Consider the following 20,106-nt stretch of genomic DNA (forward strand, 5'->3'; position numbering starts at 1 on the left):
GTTTAAAGGGATGTTGTGAGCTGAATGTTTGAACCCATCCCCTCGTTAACAGTTGTCTGGGATTTAATTAAGAAGTAGAATGAATTTAATGTCAATTACATCTTAAAATGAACGGGGAGTGCAAAGATGAACAACAAAGAAACCAAGAGTGAGAGAGTGTGTGTGTGGGGGGGGGGGAGAAAGTGGAGGCTAATTAGGGATCGAGTTGTGTTCATGCATCATTCCAGTTGAAACATTTCCTTCCTCTCTCTCTCTCTCAATGCCAGTTTCCTCCCTGCTCCTTATTCTCCTTCTGTTTCTCTCTCTGCATGTATATCTGCAAGAGCCCTCAGCAAAAATTTTTGTCACATCTTTTCTTTGCTGTTGGCACACAGTGTGGGTATGCAAATATGAGAAAATAGAGACTTCAGCATTGTTGACACACTCTTCCTACACATGAAGCACAATCAGATATAAGACTGGAGTCTGTCTCTCTACAACTGAAGTGGTTTAAGTACTTCCGTGTACTTTATTGATTTTTAGAATGTTGAAAACCACAGTAAATGCCATCATATCATCCATACAGTATATCATCCACATGACATAGAGAAACAAAACCATGAGGAACAAAAAGATAAAACAGACAACCTCCACTGCATGACCCACATTTAAATACAACTTTATTCAGATCTGAGGACTCTTAGCTTTTATATATATATGTATATTTATGATTTTGACAGTCGGGTTGTGTTACTATTCTTTGCTGAGTGGACCAGTGTTGTCTTGCAGTCTCTAAGGCCAAATATCCACACGTCTGTTGGCACTAGATGGGTCAACAGTAAGGCTGCTGCAGTAACAACACCGTCCATCGCACAGCAACGTGACTGTCTCTTAAACTTAGTCCAGCAGCCTTTCTTTCACTCGGAGGCGGAGAGGGTGGAGTCTCGGTGAGAGTATTGCTGTAAATCTGAGAGGAATCGGTCAGGAGCAGAGTGAGGGGCCTCTTCTCGGCAGGTTGCCCGAGATGTGTCCGTGTTTTTTTCTACATGAGTTCAGTGCCGTGGGCTCATGTTGCCCAGCTTTGATTCAAACATGTGCGAGTATCCAGCATCTCTGCAGGAGGGGGGAGAGGAGTATTGAGGTCACTGGGGCGTATCTGTGTCGGGCACTCCGTTGGCATGCTCTCGAGGAGATTTCGTGTCCTCACAATCCAGGGGCTTATGTAAGATGCTTTGAACAGGAGAGAGGAAAATACCTAAACCGGCACATCTTAAGACTCTGTGTGCACACGCATTTGTTTGATGGGATATAGATACAGAGAGAAATAGATAGATAGAGAAGGAGAGAGGGGAGTTCTCACTGCTGATGTTCAGTTGGCTCGGCATTAAGATCACAGAGATTAGCCAGCTCAGCTCAGCGCCGGGCGCAGGAGGGCGGGCAGGGCAGCAATGAGGAACTACCCACAGCGGGGTTCAGCGCCAGGGTAAGGGAGGTGGAGAGGGTGTGGAGGCTTAGGCCAGTGAGCCGGGTCACACACAGGGAGAGGACGACAGCGTGAAGACATGATGACTGAGCAACATGCGGACGTCTGGAGGGAAAAGGGCCAGAGAGCGCTGGAGGAAGAGGAAATGGATGAACGGAGCAAGAGGCAGTGGTTCATTCATGCTGGTTGATATGCATCTTACACACATGAAGCTTTGTGTCTCATCCAGCAGACCAGGGAAAGGACCTTCACACTATCAGGCTTTTAGTTTCAGTCGCTGCCAAACCTGCATTTATATTGCATCTTCCTCTGGGACTCTTTATGTATGCTTTCAAATGAATACTGCATAAACAGCTACTGTGATGTGGCACAAATCAGACTGTCTCTACAAGCTTCCTCATAGTTAGTGCTCTGATTAATGGTCGCCTCTTTGGGAAAAGCCCCTCTGTGAGGAGTCTTGATGGTGAGACACTTACAGTAAGAGCCAGGCAGATACATGTGGGAAGCGAGCAGCCAAGCCAACGCATATATGAAATATCTGCTTCGATAAAACAATCGCACGCAAGAGGAGGCTTCGCCAGATGAACAGCCTTCATCATTACTGCGGGTGGTGGAGCTGTCTGTCGCCTGCAGACTCGCCTGTGCACTGCTTCCATTTGCTCTGGGCCACAAGTTGATTTGGTAGCATATGGCGAGGAGCTACCCCCCTCTTTAAGAGTAAATTAAAAACTCAGAGCTTTGATGTGCAGATTTACAGGTGTTTGTTTCTATCTTTAGCCCGGTGACGGTGCTTTCCCTCTCACGCAGAGCAGCCAAGGCGACGCGTTTACGTCCAGCCTTATGCTGCCCCCCCCCCCCCCCCACAGGAGCTCGGCTCCACCTGGGACGTCGCTTCACGCTTCCAGCCAAGCATGCACATGCACAGATCTGTGCTTATATCCGTGACATCACAGCACATTAGCATCAAACCGGTTATCTGATTTCACCGTTTAATGGCTCTTCACACCTGTCTTGTGACTGTTCATCGTTAATGAACTGAAAAGTCATCGTGTCCTCGTAAGCAGGATGGGGGTAACCTCTCCGCACGCGAAATGTCAGGCTACCCTAATTCACAGCTCCATTGTGCACGACTGTGCGCTGATATTGTTTGTGAGAGAAACATGAGATGGGCCAGCCAGTGGCCATTTATCTTAATGAGAGCAGTTAACTCTGGGCTGAGCTGTGGCTGCCGGCTCCGCGCAAAAGCACAACCGTCTCCACGAACGTCCTCTTATCCTCCTACCGGCTGACTTGATTTTTAGGAATACATTTTGCCCTCTCGTTGAAACCTTAATTAGTTCTAAAGGAGATTAAATTATATGTAATTATTATGATAATATTTTCATTTATTCAAGATAACGGGCCGACTTTAGTGAACACAGTATTTGTCGGGAGAGAGCAATCTCCCTCTCACAGTCAAAGTTATCAAGGCGTGAAATCAGGAATCCTGACGGCAACAAAATGTAATCTTTTCATACAGAGGGGACAATAGAAGGAGCTGCATATTCTCCTTCTCCACTTTAATTAAAACAGCTCACTGAATCTCTCCCTCTTTCACTCCTCCACCTCTCTCTCTTAAGTGTGGAGGGCCAATTCTATCTCTATGCAGAATCTAGTTATTTCCCTCGCACTGAACTTGTCTTAAGCCCTGGCCCTAAATCTTTGTTGAGCAATTGCTTTTTCTTGCAAATTTTATTGTTTTTTCAATCTCTCTCCCTCCTCCTTCCTCTTTCATTGAAATGGAGGTGACATAACTGAGAGATATAGTGTGATTAGACTTGGCAGGCTGCAAAAGTAAACACAACCGCACATTGACAATGCTGTGGTGGGATGCTTACATATGAGGAGGTGGTCAGAGGAGGATGAGAAGATGAGTGAGACAGAACTTTTCTGGGATGCCCTTTAAAAAGAGTGTAACCTCAACGAGTCTGCGGTTAGTTACACTTTACATTCATTAGCTCTTTGTGAGGAAAAAACGACGCTTTGTGTTCCCTCTGCTGTTTTAAATCAACACCGTTTTTGCCTTTACAGCGTAGGATTTTAAACACCATATGATGTTTGTAATAAAGTCTGACTCTGTATACAACTCTCCAGTGAATCGTATCACAGCATCTGAATGCGCGCTTTCACTGAAAATACTGCCGCGTGACTTTGCAAAAGAGCCGTAATGTAAAGGGTGATTAAAAGGACATTCAGACAACATTCACAAATGACTTAATGGAAGAGAGAAATAGCTGGCGAAAAGTTGGCATTTAGAAACTGGATTGAGGTAAGAATGTGCGTGTTGGCGGTATTTGATTTTCACTACCAGTCCAGTTAATGAATGCCTCATTATCTGCATACTGTAGTTTCTGTTTTGCATATATGTTTTTACATCTTACAGTAGTCAGGCTACAGAGAGGGCTTTTTTTAAGGTGTGTTGCAGCCACAGTGGCATTAAGGACTATTCACAGCCCTCGTTTCCTCCTCATGTGTCGCAGTCACTCCTACTCACCCCCCTTTTCCTCTCCCCTCCCACCTCTCCTCCCCCCCTACAAGTCCTCTAGCCCGAGGGCAGGTAGGGCATCTCGTTATGGTAGTTGTAGTCCGGGCAAACCTTCTGGACCAGGCGGTAGTCCGTACTGTAGAAGGAAATGTAGATGCAGATGACCTTGAAAGGCTTGGAGCAAATCCAGGACACGTGGCTCTGAATCTGCTCCTGGAAGCAGGTCTTGGATGGGTCGTAGTTGCACAGTGAGGTGCGCTTGCTGCGATCCACCTTCTCATAGTCCACGCGGCAGTTGAAGATCTTTGAGTCCTTGGGATAGACCACGCTCTGGCGCTCCAGGTCAAACTCCACGGCCTTGACAGGTGGCACCAGGCTGACCGAGATGTTGCCCTGGCCCGTGGAGTTGTGGCGGAAGTAGACGCTGAACGTGCCGTTACCATGGTCCACAATCTTGCCGGTGATCAGCAGATTGAGCCTAACCGTCTTGATGTTGGAGTAGAAGTCTCCCCAGCCAAACATCTTCTTAAACTTGCCGGTCTTAACGATGGGCCGTCGTTTGACCCTGGAGCTGGAGGCGTCGGGTTTGAGCAGGTCGCTGCCCAGCATCTCCCAGAACTCCTGTTTAGAAAACTCCTGCTTGGAGAAAGGGACCGGGGAGCGGTAGGGCAGCTCCAGAGAGGTGGCATTGGCAGCTCTGCTCTTACTGTGAAGCATCCAGCGGCTCAGAGGCGAGAGGGGAGCCTGCCCGCTCAGGAGACCCACCGTCTTGGAGGAGTCGTCTGAAGAGCTCTTGGGGCTGGAGGAGTCGTCTTCTTGACCCAGGGCCACCTGGAGAGAGGAGGTGGAGGTGGGGATCGAAGAAGAAAATAGAGAAAGAAAGAAGGCGGTTATTAGCAAGGTAGAAAGAAACGTGGACAGAAAACAAATTAAAGGTTTAATCGATACTTAATTTACAGTTCATACCTCTAGTGGTAGTAACCGTGACATTCTATCAATGTTATATATATAAATAAATGGTTGAAATTTTCGCAGGTATTGCTATTATTACATTCTTTTGTTTACCTCTGCCGTGGGAGAGAATACTTCTTTATGTCTAGTTTTCACACAGCCAGTGTAATTCCCTAAACTCACCGGTAATGGGCTCATATGCCTCCCTGGAGCTACTGGAGAGGCCAGAGGGATCAACGGCCACATTCAAAACACAAAATCCACACACACAAAACTGATATTCACATAAAGCGCGTTACTCCTGTGGTCTTTGGCAGTTCAATCAATATTTGTGAGGGTGGACAATTTTCCACAAAGGCTATAATCCTGTAAAACAATAAAGCTACGCTATTAAGAAATGCCTTCTAGAGCTGCTTCTCTGACAACAGTTGGAGGTTGATTTATGCGCTTATAAAGTGTCAGGATGCGCCGAAAGGAGAGAGGATTCATGATAACAGTTATAAAGCGCTAATTTCTACCTTGCTAAAGCATCATTCAGGGTGTTATCTTAATGTTTCCCTCTCAAAGCATCTCATTTTCACCGGAACAAAGTCAGTAAAGGGTACTTGAAGATCATCTAACTGGAGAGGAATTGTTCTTATATAAAATCTTAAAGAAAGAAACTCCAGCTAAAAGTAGACTAAGCCGTGTTTCCTGTTTTAAAGTGAGCTTTTTGCTTCTTAAGCACTGCAGTGCGAGTCTGAGTACAGGCGAAACTATTATTGCCTCCAAAGATTTGGTCGGAGGATCAAAGTGTTTGAGGAAGAGGAGGTGGGCAAGCGGGAGGAAGGGGGGGGGGGACGGAGAATAAAGTGTAATGTCCAATTAAGACTCCCAGTGTTTTAATTAAAGGAAAAAATCTGTATCGGCACACACACAAAGCTGTCAGATGTTAACATCAACCGAGGGGAGGGGAAGAGGACTGAGGGAGATAAGATAGTGCTGCTGTGCTCAGCATTAGCTTTGTGAAGAGTGTGTGAATGTGAGAGCAAAGTAATGGGTAATTATTCAACGGTAATGATCTATTAACAGGTAGCTTCTGTCTAATGTGCCATAGAAGTATCCAGCATTATTATGTCCTTTGGACTGACAGTGGAAAACACACACACACACACACACACACACACACACACACACACACACATATGTGACTTGTGAGTTTTGAGTTGTGGTAAACGATTAACAATAAGCGATGCAAATGGCGGGATACGTTTGTGTGTGTGTGTGTGTGTGTGTGTGTGTGTGTGTGTGTGTGTGTGTGTGTGTGTGTGTGTGTGTGTGTGCGCGCGCGCGCGCTCTCTACCCGGAGAGATTTTACAATGATGCATAATGCATGTATTCCTGTCTGTGCTCTGATCCATCTACTGTCTTGACTGCCAGGGCTTCCTTATACAGGCTTAGTCAGGATTATTAAGTCTGACTCATTCTTATTCCATTTTATGCAGGTTTTTCAAGCTCGCTCAGATTTGTTCACTCGCACCGCAGTCAGTCAGCGATATTGATTTTCTGTCTCTCTAAAAACATGTATTTCCTTTCATAACAACGTGTATCGCATTTCAACTGCCTTGCGAGGATTCCCGCTGATGTGGTTGTGGTCTGCTGTTTGGACTCAGATGAGAGGACTCCACTTTTCCCTTAATCTGGCCCTATTACCACGGGGGTGTTAGAGGCCAGACGCCCTCTCCTCTAGTTACCTGTCTGCTGCTACGCTACACTGCCGCTCAGATCCTTCAGCCTCCCCACAGGGGCCGCTAACAGCCTTGACAAGGACTCCTTCCTCTCCAATCAGATAGTTCTGATAGCTTCTTCCAGAATCCCAAACTCATTAATAATGAAAAAAAAATTTCGGAGGAGCTGAAGACATATTGATTTTTATCTTTTCAAATGTGTCTAAGTTTTTTCAGAGGGGGAGTGGAGGCCGGGCAGGATGACTTTGATGACAAATACACCATTCCCCACGGATCCTATTGAAGGACTCGTTTGTGTTTGATTTCTCTTCTTCAATGAGCTGGTGGCTGCTGGGCGCAGAGGGTAGCACTCAGCCTGCCTCCCCAGATAGCACTTAAGAGCCCCTGCAGTGTCCTACAAAAAGGCCCTTTTGGGTTCTTGAAAAATATTTCACTCTTGATTTTTGTGTAGCTGCCCCTTGCTTTAAAGATCCTGATCATTTTGCCAGCACCGCCGCGCGTCTAGAGTGACTCTCAGATGGCGCCGGCACTCATATCTGAGCAAAAACATATTGCAGTATGCTTTGCTGTAGCTTACATATTGAGCAAGGCATCCCAACCCTCCCTCGCACAGTCTTCATTAGAGAGCCTGAGAGGCCAGGCTGCAGGAGGAGAGATGAAGTGAGCATCGTGCTATTGTTGAACAGAAGATTTAAGTGTCTGGCACTGCTGGAGGTGTCAGATTCAGTGTGCAGCATCATTGTCAAAGACAAATGTTAAAATGAGCTTAATATGGCTCTGAAGAAAAGACGAGAAAACTGAGCCAGAGCTGCAGTGATCAGTGCAGCGGGAGGACACATACTGTGTGATTGTCCAAAACGCCATGATGCCTTAAAATGCAGTTGTGGTTTAATTTTTGCAGGTAAATGCTGTCGTAAGTGGCCCGTAGCACTGCTCTTAGCATGCCGGTTGCTTGCATATGCACAGCAGGAGACGTGGTGAACAATGCCTTTCTAAGGTCAGAGAGGTAACACATTACACAGCAGCACATAACATATTTTTCATCGTTAAATATTATAACAATCACTACTTTTCCACTCCATTGTGAAAAACTGCATACTGCTAGCACTCTCTCGCCACTCTGCATTTAACTAGGAGAGTATATGAGGTGTACGATTTAACTATCAGCACGCTTCCAGCTTTGACTTGTGCAATGTAAGCAAGTTGAAACGGTGGAGAGAAACCCTGGAGTTCACTGTTGTTTTCGCTACGCCAAAAGATTAATGCATCGCCTCATTTTACTGGAATGTTTTCTCGTTTTAGCATGCGCAACACGATGCTTTTTTGTTAACAGCTGAGCACTCATGATGTCTGCTTTGGGTATTCGTGCCACTCACTTGCTTTCATATTTAAAATACAGTCCAAGAAGTCATCCTTTGATGATGCACCATAAATAATATCTATTTGTTCAGTGGCCAGTGTTGTAACATTAAAGACGTGTTCTGATGAGTTTTGAAATATCAGCAGAGTATTTCCAGGGCTGCAGTGTTCATGTCAAAGGTTTACTGCTCGCTAGGTCACACTAAAATATGCACATTAAACCATCTACATAGTGTAACACGATAATATGTTGCTTTGAAAGGCCAGAACAAGTTACTTTGAGACCAAGTTTGTTTTGTTTCATGAAGCTTGGCGAGATGCATCCCAGCTTTAAGTACTGTAGGCAAAGTGTGGGCGACGGGCAATCGGGTCTTCGTGAGGGGGCGGAGGTTCGAGGTGATTTTGTCATTTGTCATGTGCGCTAAGTGAGTCAGTGAAACGGCTGGAGAGGATGGGAGGTGGCTGCAGGCTCTGTCGCTGTGGTAATTGTGAGTCATTCAGCCTCAGTGAGCACAGGCCCCAGGCCTCTCTCCCAGCAGGGAGCGTGGGGAGGGGAGCGATCCTCACAAGCCTGCCAGCTCCACAGGCAATAATCAGCCTGTTACAGTGACAGGTACACCGTTTTAACCCCTCTCCCTCGGTGACAGAAGCACACTATTGCCATAATATAGCACAGAGATCAGGGAGCCACTTAACTGAAATCTGTGCCGCAACTCTCACGGAAGCAGCGGACTGGTGAGCGACCAGTGTGTCAGCCGGAGAAGTGGGATATTGTTCCAAAATTAGGCTCACACTTGGGTTTACACATTCAGACTTAACTTGTCGAGTTCCTGAAAATGAACAAGGGTTGCAGAAATCCTCCAAAGAACTGCACGTTTTTATTTCAGAAATGGGGGATTAGAGCTCAAAAAATAATAACTGAGCTATCAAAAGCTGTTTTAATTATCGATCAATCGCCATCTTTCCTGCAAAAATGCCAAAGGGTCTCTGGTTCCAGCTTCTCCTGTCTGAGCATTTGTTGTGTCATATCATTGTAAAATCAAATATATTTGGGGTTTTTTTGGACAAAATAAGCAATGTGAAAATGTCACCTTGGGCATAAGGAAACTCAAATTAAGTAGACCAAATAATGAATTCATTAAAATTCATTCATTATACTCAACGTTTTTACAATAACACTGGATAAAATGACGATAAAGGAGCATTTTAATGTCTTTCAGCTCGTTGTTTTGATTGTATTGCCCCCGTCTTTACTGTTTTGCTTCACTCTCACGGCCATCACTGTGTTGTTGACCAGATTTTTTTACAGTATTTTTAGGACTTGCTTCATTTCAATGTTAAAAGCATTGACCTGCAAACCATCAAAGAAGACGCTTTCTAAGGTGTGTATCTATGCATGTCTTTGGTGTGATGTGTCTCATGGGTTTTTCTAATGGGTGCATGATCTAAAGTAAAATTGATTAATTGGTTGATTGACTGATACAGATAATCTGCCTGTTGAGCCACCCAGCGGGGCTGAAAGCATGTGCTTGTCCTGGGGAGCTGACAAGTTCAATAAGCACTCCATTTTCCTCAGGCTGTTCAGTCGAAATCTTCATCTCTAATATGACATCAATTTTTAATTAAAGACCCAGGCAGCTCAGATTTCTTAAGTGTTCGTCAATGCTTTATTCTTTTTTTTCTTTTTTTTCTGTCTCCTCTCCCCGTCTCCAGATCTAATATGCTCACTGCAGGAGACTTCTCTGTTACATGATTAAAGTCTGAAAATGGCTGTGCCCTTATAACTAATTATTCTTCTGGCTAGTGTAGATCCAAGAGGAGGTGAGGGAGAGAAAGGTAATTTCACAAGAAACAAGCCATTTGACTCGTAATGAATAATTTACTCTGGCTTCTTGGGGGTCACCGGAGCTCAGATCTGCAGTGAGTGAACAAACTCACCACACTGAATCTTTTTATTCTTAACTCTTTTCCCGATCTGTTCTTTCTTTCTGCGTCCTCTGCCTGCTTTTCCGGCTCATTTTGGGCAGGTTCACTTGTGTGGTCCCCGTGGACTCGGGCTCATTTTGTATGCTCAGAGTGAAGTCGGTCTCTGAATTGGCTATCACATTTTTACATTATAAGATATTGACAAGTTGGCAGCGCGAGGAGGGTGTGGAGGGGTGGCAGGGGACGGTTTCTCCCCAGTGTCTCCCCGGGGAGCGTGGGGAGCAGAGCATGGGCTGATGGGACGGCGCTGATTAAAGTGCTGCTACAGTATTCACACCTGTCTGGTAAAAACTGGAAGGACTTTACAACTGTCTGATGGAGGTTCAGGTATAAAAAGCTTCGACTAGACGCTTTCTTGTCGAGGGCTGCTGCCTCACTTCGTGTGCCAGTCTATCGGTTGAGCACGTCCAGCAGCTTGAAAGCACAAAACACTTGCCAGTGTCAATTCCCGACCAAAAAACAAATGAATTATGCTTTCTTGTTCATTAATATGCTCTTAAGCAAGGCAGCTGAATTGCCTCAGCAAAGGTGCTAAGTGGTTAAATCAAAAGACAATGGTTTGTGCAGCACCCAGCTGGCAGTGTGTGTAACTGTGCGAATGGGCTCCATTCACACTCTCAGTGGCACTAAAATGCAATGAATCTCAGGATCGGCTCATTAGTGGACTTTAAACACAGATGTGGTTGCACCCAGAATGCATTGGGACTCCATCATGTCAGCGACATTTAGAGGCGGGCCAGATGTGTTCACATTTGTATTGTGCACACGAGTGCTTCCCTGATTGCTTCGCAGCTCTGTCTAGACTCACAGGTTGCATGCAAACTGCAAACCTTCAAAACACAACTTATTTGCATACGGCACAGAGCTCGGACAACGGCGAGGTACCGGACTGACACAGCGATCTGCTCCTCGAGCAGAAGTCGAAGTTTTTCCTTTTAGACATACAACCAAACATGAGGGAGTGAAACCCGATGACAAGTGCTGACTTTGACGGGAATCCTGACAACAGGTGTGAACTGCAGTCCGTCTCAGAATGACATCAGGAGACGACATTGTTCAAACTCATAAAACAACCTACAAGTTAAGTGACCTCCAGCAGTCTGGTAGATAGTCTGTTATCAAAAAGGCTTCGGGAGGAAGTCGTGGTGGATGTTTGACATACAAACAATCTGACTTTGATGCCACATAATGTCGTCTGTCTCTGTCAGTGCTGGTTTCTTTTAACCACGAATGCAAACCAAGTAAAACCAGAGGCAACAAAACAAAAAAAATCTATTTTGTGCTTTAGGTCAGCGGATCTTTGGCAACGAGAAAACACTCTTAACAGGACCGCTGTGAAGTGTGGTGTGGATGTGCTTGACTAGTGCATGACTGCTCACACTGACATCTCCTGGAGAAATAAAGGCTGAAATAATTGCAAGTCATCGCTGTCCCATGTTCTGCAGCGATACACTCTCAATTCAATTCAGAAATCACTGTACTCTGCAAAAAAATGTTCCTATTACCCATTTATTACACTTGAAACACTCCTTTCAAGTTCAGCCAAATTCCCTGATCCCTGTGGCTGTGCACTGCTTTAATTGGAAACACCCATAAAGACCCTCAGCGGGCCCTGTCTGGACATGTGCACCACTCTGACCCTGAAAATCACTGTAGCGTCACCGGGCAGCACGCCGGTGAACTGCACACTAGATGTTCATTGACGCAGAACAGACTGTTTACAGATTGTGGGAGAATTGAGAATATAAATGGGCTTTTGCTCGAGCGGTCTCGTTCTGGCGCGGCATCCAGCAGCTTCATTCACACCACGATGAGGTCAGCATGAAGCTCAGAGCCTGCAGCATCAGAAAAGCTTTGGTTTCCTTCAGCGCTAAACTGCACTGACAGCCTGGAGTTCCCCCTTCAAATAAGCCCACGTCCCCTGGTCCCACATCGCCTTTTCTAATATTGTTTGGATACCTACAGATCTTGAAACGCTGAAAATTTCATTCTATATTGACACTTTCCATAGCATTTTCACAATGCAGTAAAACAACTTTTACTATTGTCAGTTCCCGCAGACGCTCTCTGAAATTAAAACGTCTGTTATGGATTTTCCCATCCTTAGTTATTCCTCCATGTGAAAGTCAAGCGCATCTTTATCTGGATCCTCTGGGAGTTATACCCACTCATTCTACCCAAGGCTACGAGTCATTTTTCTTTAAGCTGTGCAGTGTAATCCACCCTTCACTATCCAAACCAGCAGACAAAGCTACAGATATTCTTCCAGGATTTGCTCTGTCTCCCCTGCAGTCTCCCAGAGAGCAATGCCACAACAAGAAACTGTGCTGGTTTTGAGCAGACATCGTATTCTGTTTCAGGACAGCTCAGCGCTTCACCATGAAGGGCTGTCAGTGTGTCAGGGAGCACGCTTTCTCTCTGTCTGTCTCTCTCTCTCTCTCTCTCTCTGTGTGCGACTGCTGGGAGCTGGAGGAGGGGGTGGGGGGGTGAGGTGGAGGACGGGGGAGGGGGTGGCTCCCCCGCTGTCTTCCTCAGCGAGTGGTCAGGGGGGAAGAGGTGCACCTCTTGGGTCATTCTCGCTGTGGTTGTGCATAACTCAAGCTGTTTTACACGAGGCAGGAAGCCACAGAGGTGGTCCACTGTAACACAGCAGCACTGCTCATCCACTGCTGCTGCATGTTTATGTGCCGTCTTTTCCTTTTGCTTATTATTATTATTATACAAAAACAGAAACTAATGTGAAAAGCCAGAGCAGAGTCAGACCAAAATGCTTGTTCTTCTGCCTTTAGTTACTCCGATTCCTTCATCCTTCGTCTGGTTTGTGCAGGTTACGATCAATGGCTCCGACCATGACTCTGAAATATCAGTAGTTTAATTGTGGTGTGTATTGATAAATCCATGGAGCTGTCCGTGGTGCTGAAGCAGCAGACGACGTGTTTTTTCTTTAGTCCGTCAGTATTTTCTTGGATCTATAATCTTCTTTGAACTGTATACTCTGCACACTCACTTCTGTCATACATTGTAGCGTATACACTCTATAGCGTCATCTTCATGATCAAAGTGATGAGCAGCTACATGTAGATCATAAAGGCTTCCTGTAGTATTCCAATAATATTCCTATAATATATCTATGATCATTCAGAAGCATGTGTGCTGTTAAAAATACACCCAGGCCGAACCACCTCTGTGACAAAACATTTCAGAGGAGTCATGACTGCAGAATTTTTACGGTAGATGTTTTACAGGGAACACAAACTTGTTCTATATTCATGGATTCTCACTCCCTTTGCTGGTTATTCCAGGGTGCAAATATTTCCTGTTTATTTTCAGTGATGTTCGAGCTTTTTTCTCTCATTAACGAGCTTCTGCTGGCTGTATCGGGCTGTAATGTTCTCTCTTTTATTTTGCACAGCGTTCATTGTGTGTGCTTCAAGGAATTTAGATGGTAAAGAAAAATTCTAAGGGGTCATGAAACTCAAAATGGCCCTGCATGTAGTGTACTGAGAGAGACACGAGGACAGCTTTTCTGAATAAACTCAGTCTGCTGCATAAAACCTATACGTGTATTTACTGCTTATTCAATACACAGTTATTAAGGACAAAGTGGAGCACAGAGACGAGGAGATAACTGGATCACATGGAATTTGTAGAATCAGAAATGTTAGTTAAGGTGTCCTGCAGCAATGTTCTTTTGGAGGTGTACATGGGTGTGTGTGTTGATTGGTGATGCAGGGGTGGGCGGGGCTCCCACTGGGCCACCCCGCCTTAAAAATGAACATCACTGACTGGTTGCACCAGCAGAGCCAAAAAAGCCAAGAGGCCTGTTCCTATGTGGCTTCCCTTCCAGAGCACATATCAAATTTAAGGATGACAGACAACAAGCATGCAATTATGTGTGCAAACCAAGTCTCTTGGCCGTGAGGAATAGCTTAACATTTTCTTAAAAAGTTTATAAAATTAGAGGCAAATGAACTTCAGGTTCTAAGTCCGACTTTTGAAGTTCATGAAAATTAAGGCTGAGGCTCAGAAACTGAAATAATAACGTATAAACTGAACAATCTGCGCTCAGAAAACAGTGGAAATGGGAATAAAAAAATCAAAAGAAAAGGGGCAGAGCTGCATCTGACAGCTGTTTTAAATATCGATTAATCTATCAATTATTTTCTCAATTAACTGAGTAACTTTGCTTCATCTATAAAATGTTTAACACTCAATTAAATTCACTTGTCGCAGTCCAAAACTTAAAGATATTGATTTCACTGTAATCCTGTTATACTGTTCGTCCTCACGTTTGAGAAGCTTGAGTACAAGTTTGGTGTTTCAGCCGAAGCTTCAGATGAACTGAAACAGCGAGGAAATGTGTTGCAGTTGTTTCTGGTCTGCGTTAATTCAGCAGGTATCTTATTTTCTTTTGCCGTTTCACACAAAGTCACATTAATATCTTTCCAGTTAAACTTGTTATGTATAATTTCTCCAAGGAACCCTGTTAAAGTGTCTCAAACTCACTATCTATTAAAGCAATTATACTCTTGGTTTACCAAATAAAACAAAATGAGTTTTCTTAATATTGAATTCAACTTAATTTAGATATTGGATTTAGCTCATGTCCCAGGTTTTATGCCATTTAAACATGAGGGTGTTGGGCTGCTTTCCCTAAATAAATGACTAACAAGGGATGTGCACATTAATGTGCTGCCGCTGATGAAGATACCACGACCTGATAATTGTCCCCCTCAAATCGCCCTGTATTGTATCTTTATGCAGCCACAGGGGGAAAGTAAAGGACGGATTTCGTGAGCACAATAAACCTCTCTGTCTGCTTCCACTGTGGCTTTGCAGCCAAACCCTCCCTTATGATAGAAATTTGACAATCATGAATGAGTTTTGTGTTTCCTGCGTCTGTGTGGGATGTGAGGTGGAGAGTAGAAGCTTATGAGCTCTGACATGCAGATTGCAACAATGATGGCAAAGAGGAAGACTCGAGGGAGCGAGACAGCCAAAAAAAATAAAAAATGAAATTAGTATTCACTCTGCTGCCGCTGCCTCACATTTGTGTCTGCATGCAATATATGCTGTATGAGACAGTGAGTTTTTTTGTGTTTGTTTTCTCAGGATTAAGGTGGTATTTCTGCTTATCCGGGGATGAATCTGGGTGGACAAGGTCAGCGACCCCGCGAGGACGACAGGTATCTGAGAAACATGAATCTAAGACTTTGTGACAGGCCAAAACGGAGAGAGGAGTCTGATGTGGTTAGAATTAGCGCCAGACAGCCTCTGCATTGCAATCTTACACACACGTATCCAGGTTTGCACAGTGTGTGTTTGTGTGTTGTTGCGCCATGCTGTCTTGTGGTGTTCCAGGCAAAGTACAGGGAGTTTTGCTTAGATTTTTATGCCTTTTGTTGTCTCAGTTGTTGTACTGCTGTGTTATCATTCAAATGTGCCATTGCCGTGCCGCTCTCTGTACAGCCTAATCACAATTCCTCTTTGTCATGAAAGGGATTTCGGCTCTGTGAAGCTTTCACTGTAAGAACATAATTTGTTTTTAATTGACGAGCCGTGTTAAATAAGTAAGTGTTTCCTCGCTGATGGCAAAGTCAAATGGAGGTGATGGGAAAAGTTTAGAAATGGAAGGCATACTTTAACAGCACGAGATCCTCGCTCGCCGATGCAAATTCATACAAGTGACATGCTTCCTTTATATTTTCAAATTACCGACATGCACAGAAAAGAGTGTGGCAGACAAACCTTGGAATAGGTATGAATGTCCTCACTGAAATTCAATCTGCAAAAAAGTGACATTCTTTGCAGAGCTACAGAGGTGAAATTCAGCTATCAAGCATGATGGCCAGTGTCTGCGTCTGCACTGAAAGCAATCAGAGGGAGTATAAAGCCACCCTGTCTCTCATGGCCGCAGAGAGGCTACCTGAGGCTCATCCCTGCCAGAAAATTCTCGTGTGAAAGAGCATCAGTGAGTGCAGCGTGAGCACGTATGCGGGGCCGAGCTCCTGCATCCCCAGCGAACTTCACCACACGAAGGTTACAGTACGTGCAAGGTCAGAACACCTCAGTAAATAAGCTCTTTTGTGGGTGTGCACGTGTATTAAGCACAAACATTTATGTCTGCATGTGGAGTAAAACTATCATCATGTTTAAAAATGTTTTAATATCTGAAGTAACTCCTTGGCCAGGCAGAGCAAAAATGCTCTCATAAGAAAGGTGGAGTGATTTTGGAGTAATTGCCGGGTATGAGAGAGTCTGCAGCTCACTGAAGCAGTTCAGTTCATCGCCCTGTCCAGTGCACCGCATTCCTCTATTGGCGCTTATTCAGATTGATTCAGGTGGGAAGCTCTTGTCGTTCACCTCCGCCCTCCCAGATTTCACCGGCTGGTCTGAGGATTCAGGCTGTCGGTCCTGTGCTGTGCACGGTTCAGCCACACTGCTGCAGTGGTGATCATATGTGGATTAAGTGTGTTTTCTTGGATGTTTTTTGCGCAAAAGGAAGAATCTGTGATGACTGTCAATGAGGTGTAGGAACCTCTGAGAGGCAGACGTTTAACTCATCTCTTCTTTTAGCTTTTCATCTACTTTATCTGCACCTCCTCTCATTTGCTTTTCCGTTACACCGCTCTGTGCCTGCCCAATCTATTTTCAATGTGTCAACGCATCCTCTGTAGCACCTGTGTTTCCTCTGCATACAGTGTGAGCACAATTCACATCTGCTGCATCTGTGAAGTGATTTATTGTCCCCCTACAAAGACTGACATTCACAAAGGAACTGAAACCATTCGCCAATGGACGGAAAGTTCATTTTGATCATCTATTTTGATAATCAATCAGCAGAAATGCCAAACATTTGATGAGATATCTCAACATTTTTGTTAGTCAGACCAAAAAAAAAACCTTTTTGAACATCTCTATTTTCTGACATTTTACAAACCAAGCGATAAACCAAGAACAGATCATGAAAATAAAACGCAGATTAGTCGGTCATGACAATAATCGTTGCAGCCCCACTTCACATCTCGGTTCTGCTTAAGCAGCAAATGACCGCTGCTCACAAGGAAAGTGAAAAGAGAGTAAATCTCAAACTCTCCTCCTAAACATTGTTCTCTCCATATATGCATATTAGCCACTTAGCTCTCTGAAACGAATCCAGCCAGCTTGCTGAGCATCACAGATGAAAAATAACTCAAACCGCCGCCAAAAATAAACACAATTTCTCAACCAGTCAATTACACAACTGAGATGGTTTATATTATTCATAAGGCTCCATTCAAATACAGAGAATAATTAACATTTGAAACACATCATTCATTACACGAACAACAACCACAGTGGCACCTTGTGTTAATAGTCGTCTATATAAGTAGTCATTTGGAAAAGGCCCCTCGAGACCTAAACCCTCTCTGAGAATTGCAGCGCTATTACAACAGAAAATCATCCAAATCGAATTTTAATGCATAGTAGGCTTATACGATTATTAATCACGGCTCTGTTGCATAATAAAAAGTTACTTAATTTATTAATTGCTCCATAATTTATCAATGTCACAGGGCTAATGAATTACCCAAGATCTCCTGCTGAGGGATGTCATGTACGTTTTTCATAGATACATGGTCTGCAGAGGGAGAAAAAGCCCCAATTAATTTCACTATCATTAGCCACAGACCTTTCGGGTTACAATAGGCTGCAGCCCTGCAGCTCACAAAATGCTCCCAGAACCAAGACAACACAAGAGTGAGTGCTAAGCCTATTATCCCACACTCTTGTATCTAGTTATACAACGGCTGAAAAGGCGCTCTTCCCCCATATTTTAAGTCAGCGTGTGGTCTCTTCTTCCTCAGATCTGTGAAAACAGCTCCGTCTCGGCTAAATAAATCTGTGTGTGTTTAGTCTCTCACAACCACTTTCTGTGAAACCTCACACCACCAAAAGGGCCATTACTTTACTCTGAGCACCTGTATAATACCTTAATATGAGAGCCACAAGGTCATCTTTGAAGGGATGTCGACGCTAATGGGGGCGTCAAACAAGCACTCAGCCTCACTTGAATATTTCCACTGTACTTTTTTTTTTTTTTTTTTTTGGAGTTTTTCAGAGCTTGCTCATTTCCTGGGCCCAGTGATACTCAGCCGGGGGGTTTCCGAACAGAAGGATGTTCAAGTTTTCTCATGTGTATCAAGAGCTGATTTCTCATTAAAGGCTGCTTTTTAATAAATCTGCAAGCGTACATGAAAGAGGAGTGGGCTGATCCAAATTTGATTGTAAGGTTATGTAATGCTGGAAGTGTTCGTTAAGACTACAGAATCAGCTCACACATCTGCTGCTACAGGTCAGTGGGGGTCCTCAGGAAGGTGTGATGGCTCACTCAGATCAAATGTAGAAGTTTTTAGTGTTCATTAATTAGCACTCATCTCAATTAGAGCGTCTTTCTGTAGATCTTTGACAGGAAAAAGTGCCTCATCCTCTGTCTAAGGGATTAATCTCCAACACTCAAACCACATGGCCCCCACCCTGCAACCTTTGTGTCCAACAGCTTGTAACAAATGAACATGAAAGATAAAAAGAAATGTGATAAAAAATGTTGTGTCTGGTCTAAATTCTAAGACAGATGTGTTGGCCACTGCAGGATAAACCCACTTTCTTCAGTTCACATACAATTTTGAGTGCAGTTGGGTGTCAGATAAGCTTTGCTGAAGCATATTCATTGCACACATATCAAACTGGTGAAAGCTTTGACATTATTTCCTAAAATCCTTCTGCAGTTTGTTTTGCCTCTGCTAAAAGTGGACGGTTACACCTGCCCGTCACGAAAAGTGACACTTTTCGTTTAATTATTGCTTACTTTCATGCGCCGTTGCAGGCTTTCAACGGATTCACTAATGCAGAATGAAACATACGTTTATGGTTCTGATGTGGCTCCAAATACGCGCAGAGCAGAGCTCAGTGGTGACGGACACCGGCAACCCGGTGCGCTGCGCTGGGAATAGTGACAGTGCACCCGCCGTGCCTGAGCCGAGCAGGGTCAAAGTGAATGTTATTTACATGATCATCCAAAATTAGCTCCACCATAACGCAGACAACAGCACGAACGCGTTTGGAAGCCGTGAACAGAGCAAGTGAGAATCATCTCTGCATCTCTGCGAGAAACACAAGTGACCTGCACGTCTGGTGATTTATCATTTTGACCAGCATCATCTCAGCTACTGGTAACCGTTTCCACGCGTTTCTCAACGCGATTGCTGTCTACTTACATCGGCGAGTTTGGAAGTTTTGGGTGCAAATGGGGAGCAGGCACCTTACCATACCTTATGACGCAGGTACAAGGTGATGGGCATTGATAACAAAAGGTAATCTGGATCAATAAGCATAAAGACGACGCTGTGACTTTTCCCCCACTCCCATTCTTTTCTTACCAAACAAGCGGTTCCGTTGAGGAGGAGCAGGATGAAGCCGCGGTTGGGACGCATCATTCCGGCGCGTAAAACCCACAGCTCCCCCTCCCCGTTCGCAAAAACACAAAAATTAAAAACTCCCGCACACGGGCTTTTCCTCCTTCAGGAAGATGCTCTTCCTCTGGCACCGGATCCCTCTCGGCTGACGCACGGTCCCATGTCCAAGACGGGCTGAACTGCAGCTTCCACAAACCTAAAAAGAAACCGCTGGGAACCACTTGAGTCCTCCTTTTTTGCCTTTTCTGCTTTTCTCCAATCCCGTTTTTGAGTCAAATCAGTTGAAATCCATGGAAATGCGGCAAGCTGTTATCATCCATGCAAACAAATAGAGAGATCCCAGCTCAGAGTGACATGGCTTGACTGGGAAGTGGGTAGATCATATCTGGTCATCGGTGCCAGTGGAGATCCTGAGCTGCAGCCTCCTGCAGAAACTGAGCGATGCTGAGATGAGCAAGAGCGAACGCACGTTTTAACAGTTTCTACTCTCTCTCCCTCTCTGTGTGTGCCTCTCTCTCCACGAAATCTCTTTTCTCTCTCCCCCCTTTCTCTCTCTTTCACCCCCTCCCTTATCTACATCTCCCTCCACCTATCCAGCATCTCTCTTCCAGCCTTCCACTCAATTCATTCTGCGCACAAATA

The 20,106-nt window shown here is 44.6% G+C and overlaps 2 protein-coding genes across 3 annotated transcripts in view; one reads left to right on the forward strand and one right to left on the reverse strand.

Moving 5' to 3' along the window:
- spop (speckle type BTB/POZ protein) overlaps positions 1-15,261 on the forward strand; it is a 140,357-nt gene extending 125,096 nt beyond the window's left edge. Inside the window, exon 12 of one of the 2 annotated variants that reach the window (XR_013078322.1) lies at positions 15,122-15,134. The gene's annotated coding sequence lies outside the window, so the exon portion shown is untranslated. Of the gene's footprint in view, positions 1-15,121 lie in introns of both variants that reach the window. The other variant, XM_076752881.1, reaches the window with a different exon arrangement.
- LOC143334211 (neurexophilin-1) lies at positions 486-19,942 on the reverse strand. The gene is made up of 2 exons (XM_076752882.1): positions 19,429-19,942; positions 486-4,817 (listed from the first exon to the last, which is right to left on the reverse strand). Exons 1-2 carry the CDS (start codon positions 19,483-19,485, stop codon positions 4,044-4,046), a joined length of 831 nt encoding a protein of 276 aa, XP_076608997.1. The 5' UTR covers positions 19,486-19,942; the 3' UTR covers positions 486-4,043.
- Between the last annotated feature and the right edge of the window lie 164 nt (positions 19,943-20,106).

This window comes from Chaetodon auriga, chromosome 16 (genome assembly GCF_051107435.1).
Source record: "Chaetodon auriga isolate fChaAug3 chromosome 16, fChaAug3.hap1, whole genome shotgun sequence".
Classification (NCBI taxonomy): domain Eukaryota; kingdom Metazoa; phylum Chordata; class Actinopteri; order Chaetodontiformes; family Chaetodontidae; genus Chaetodon; species Chaetodon auriga.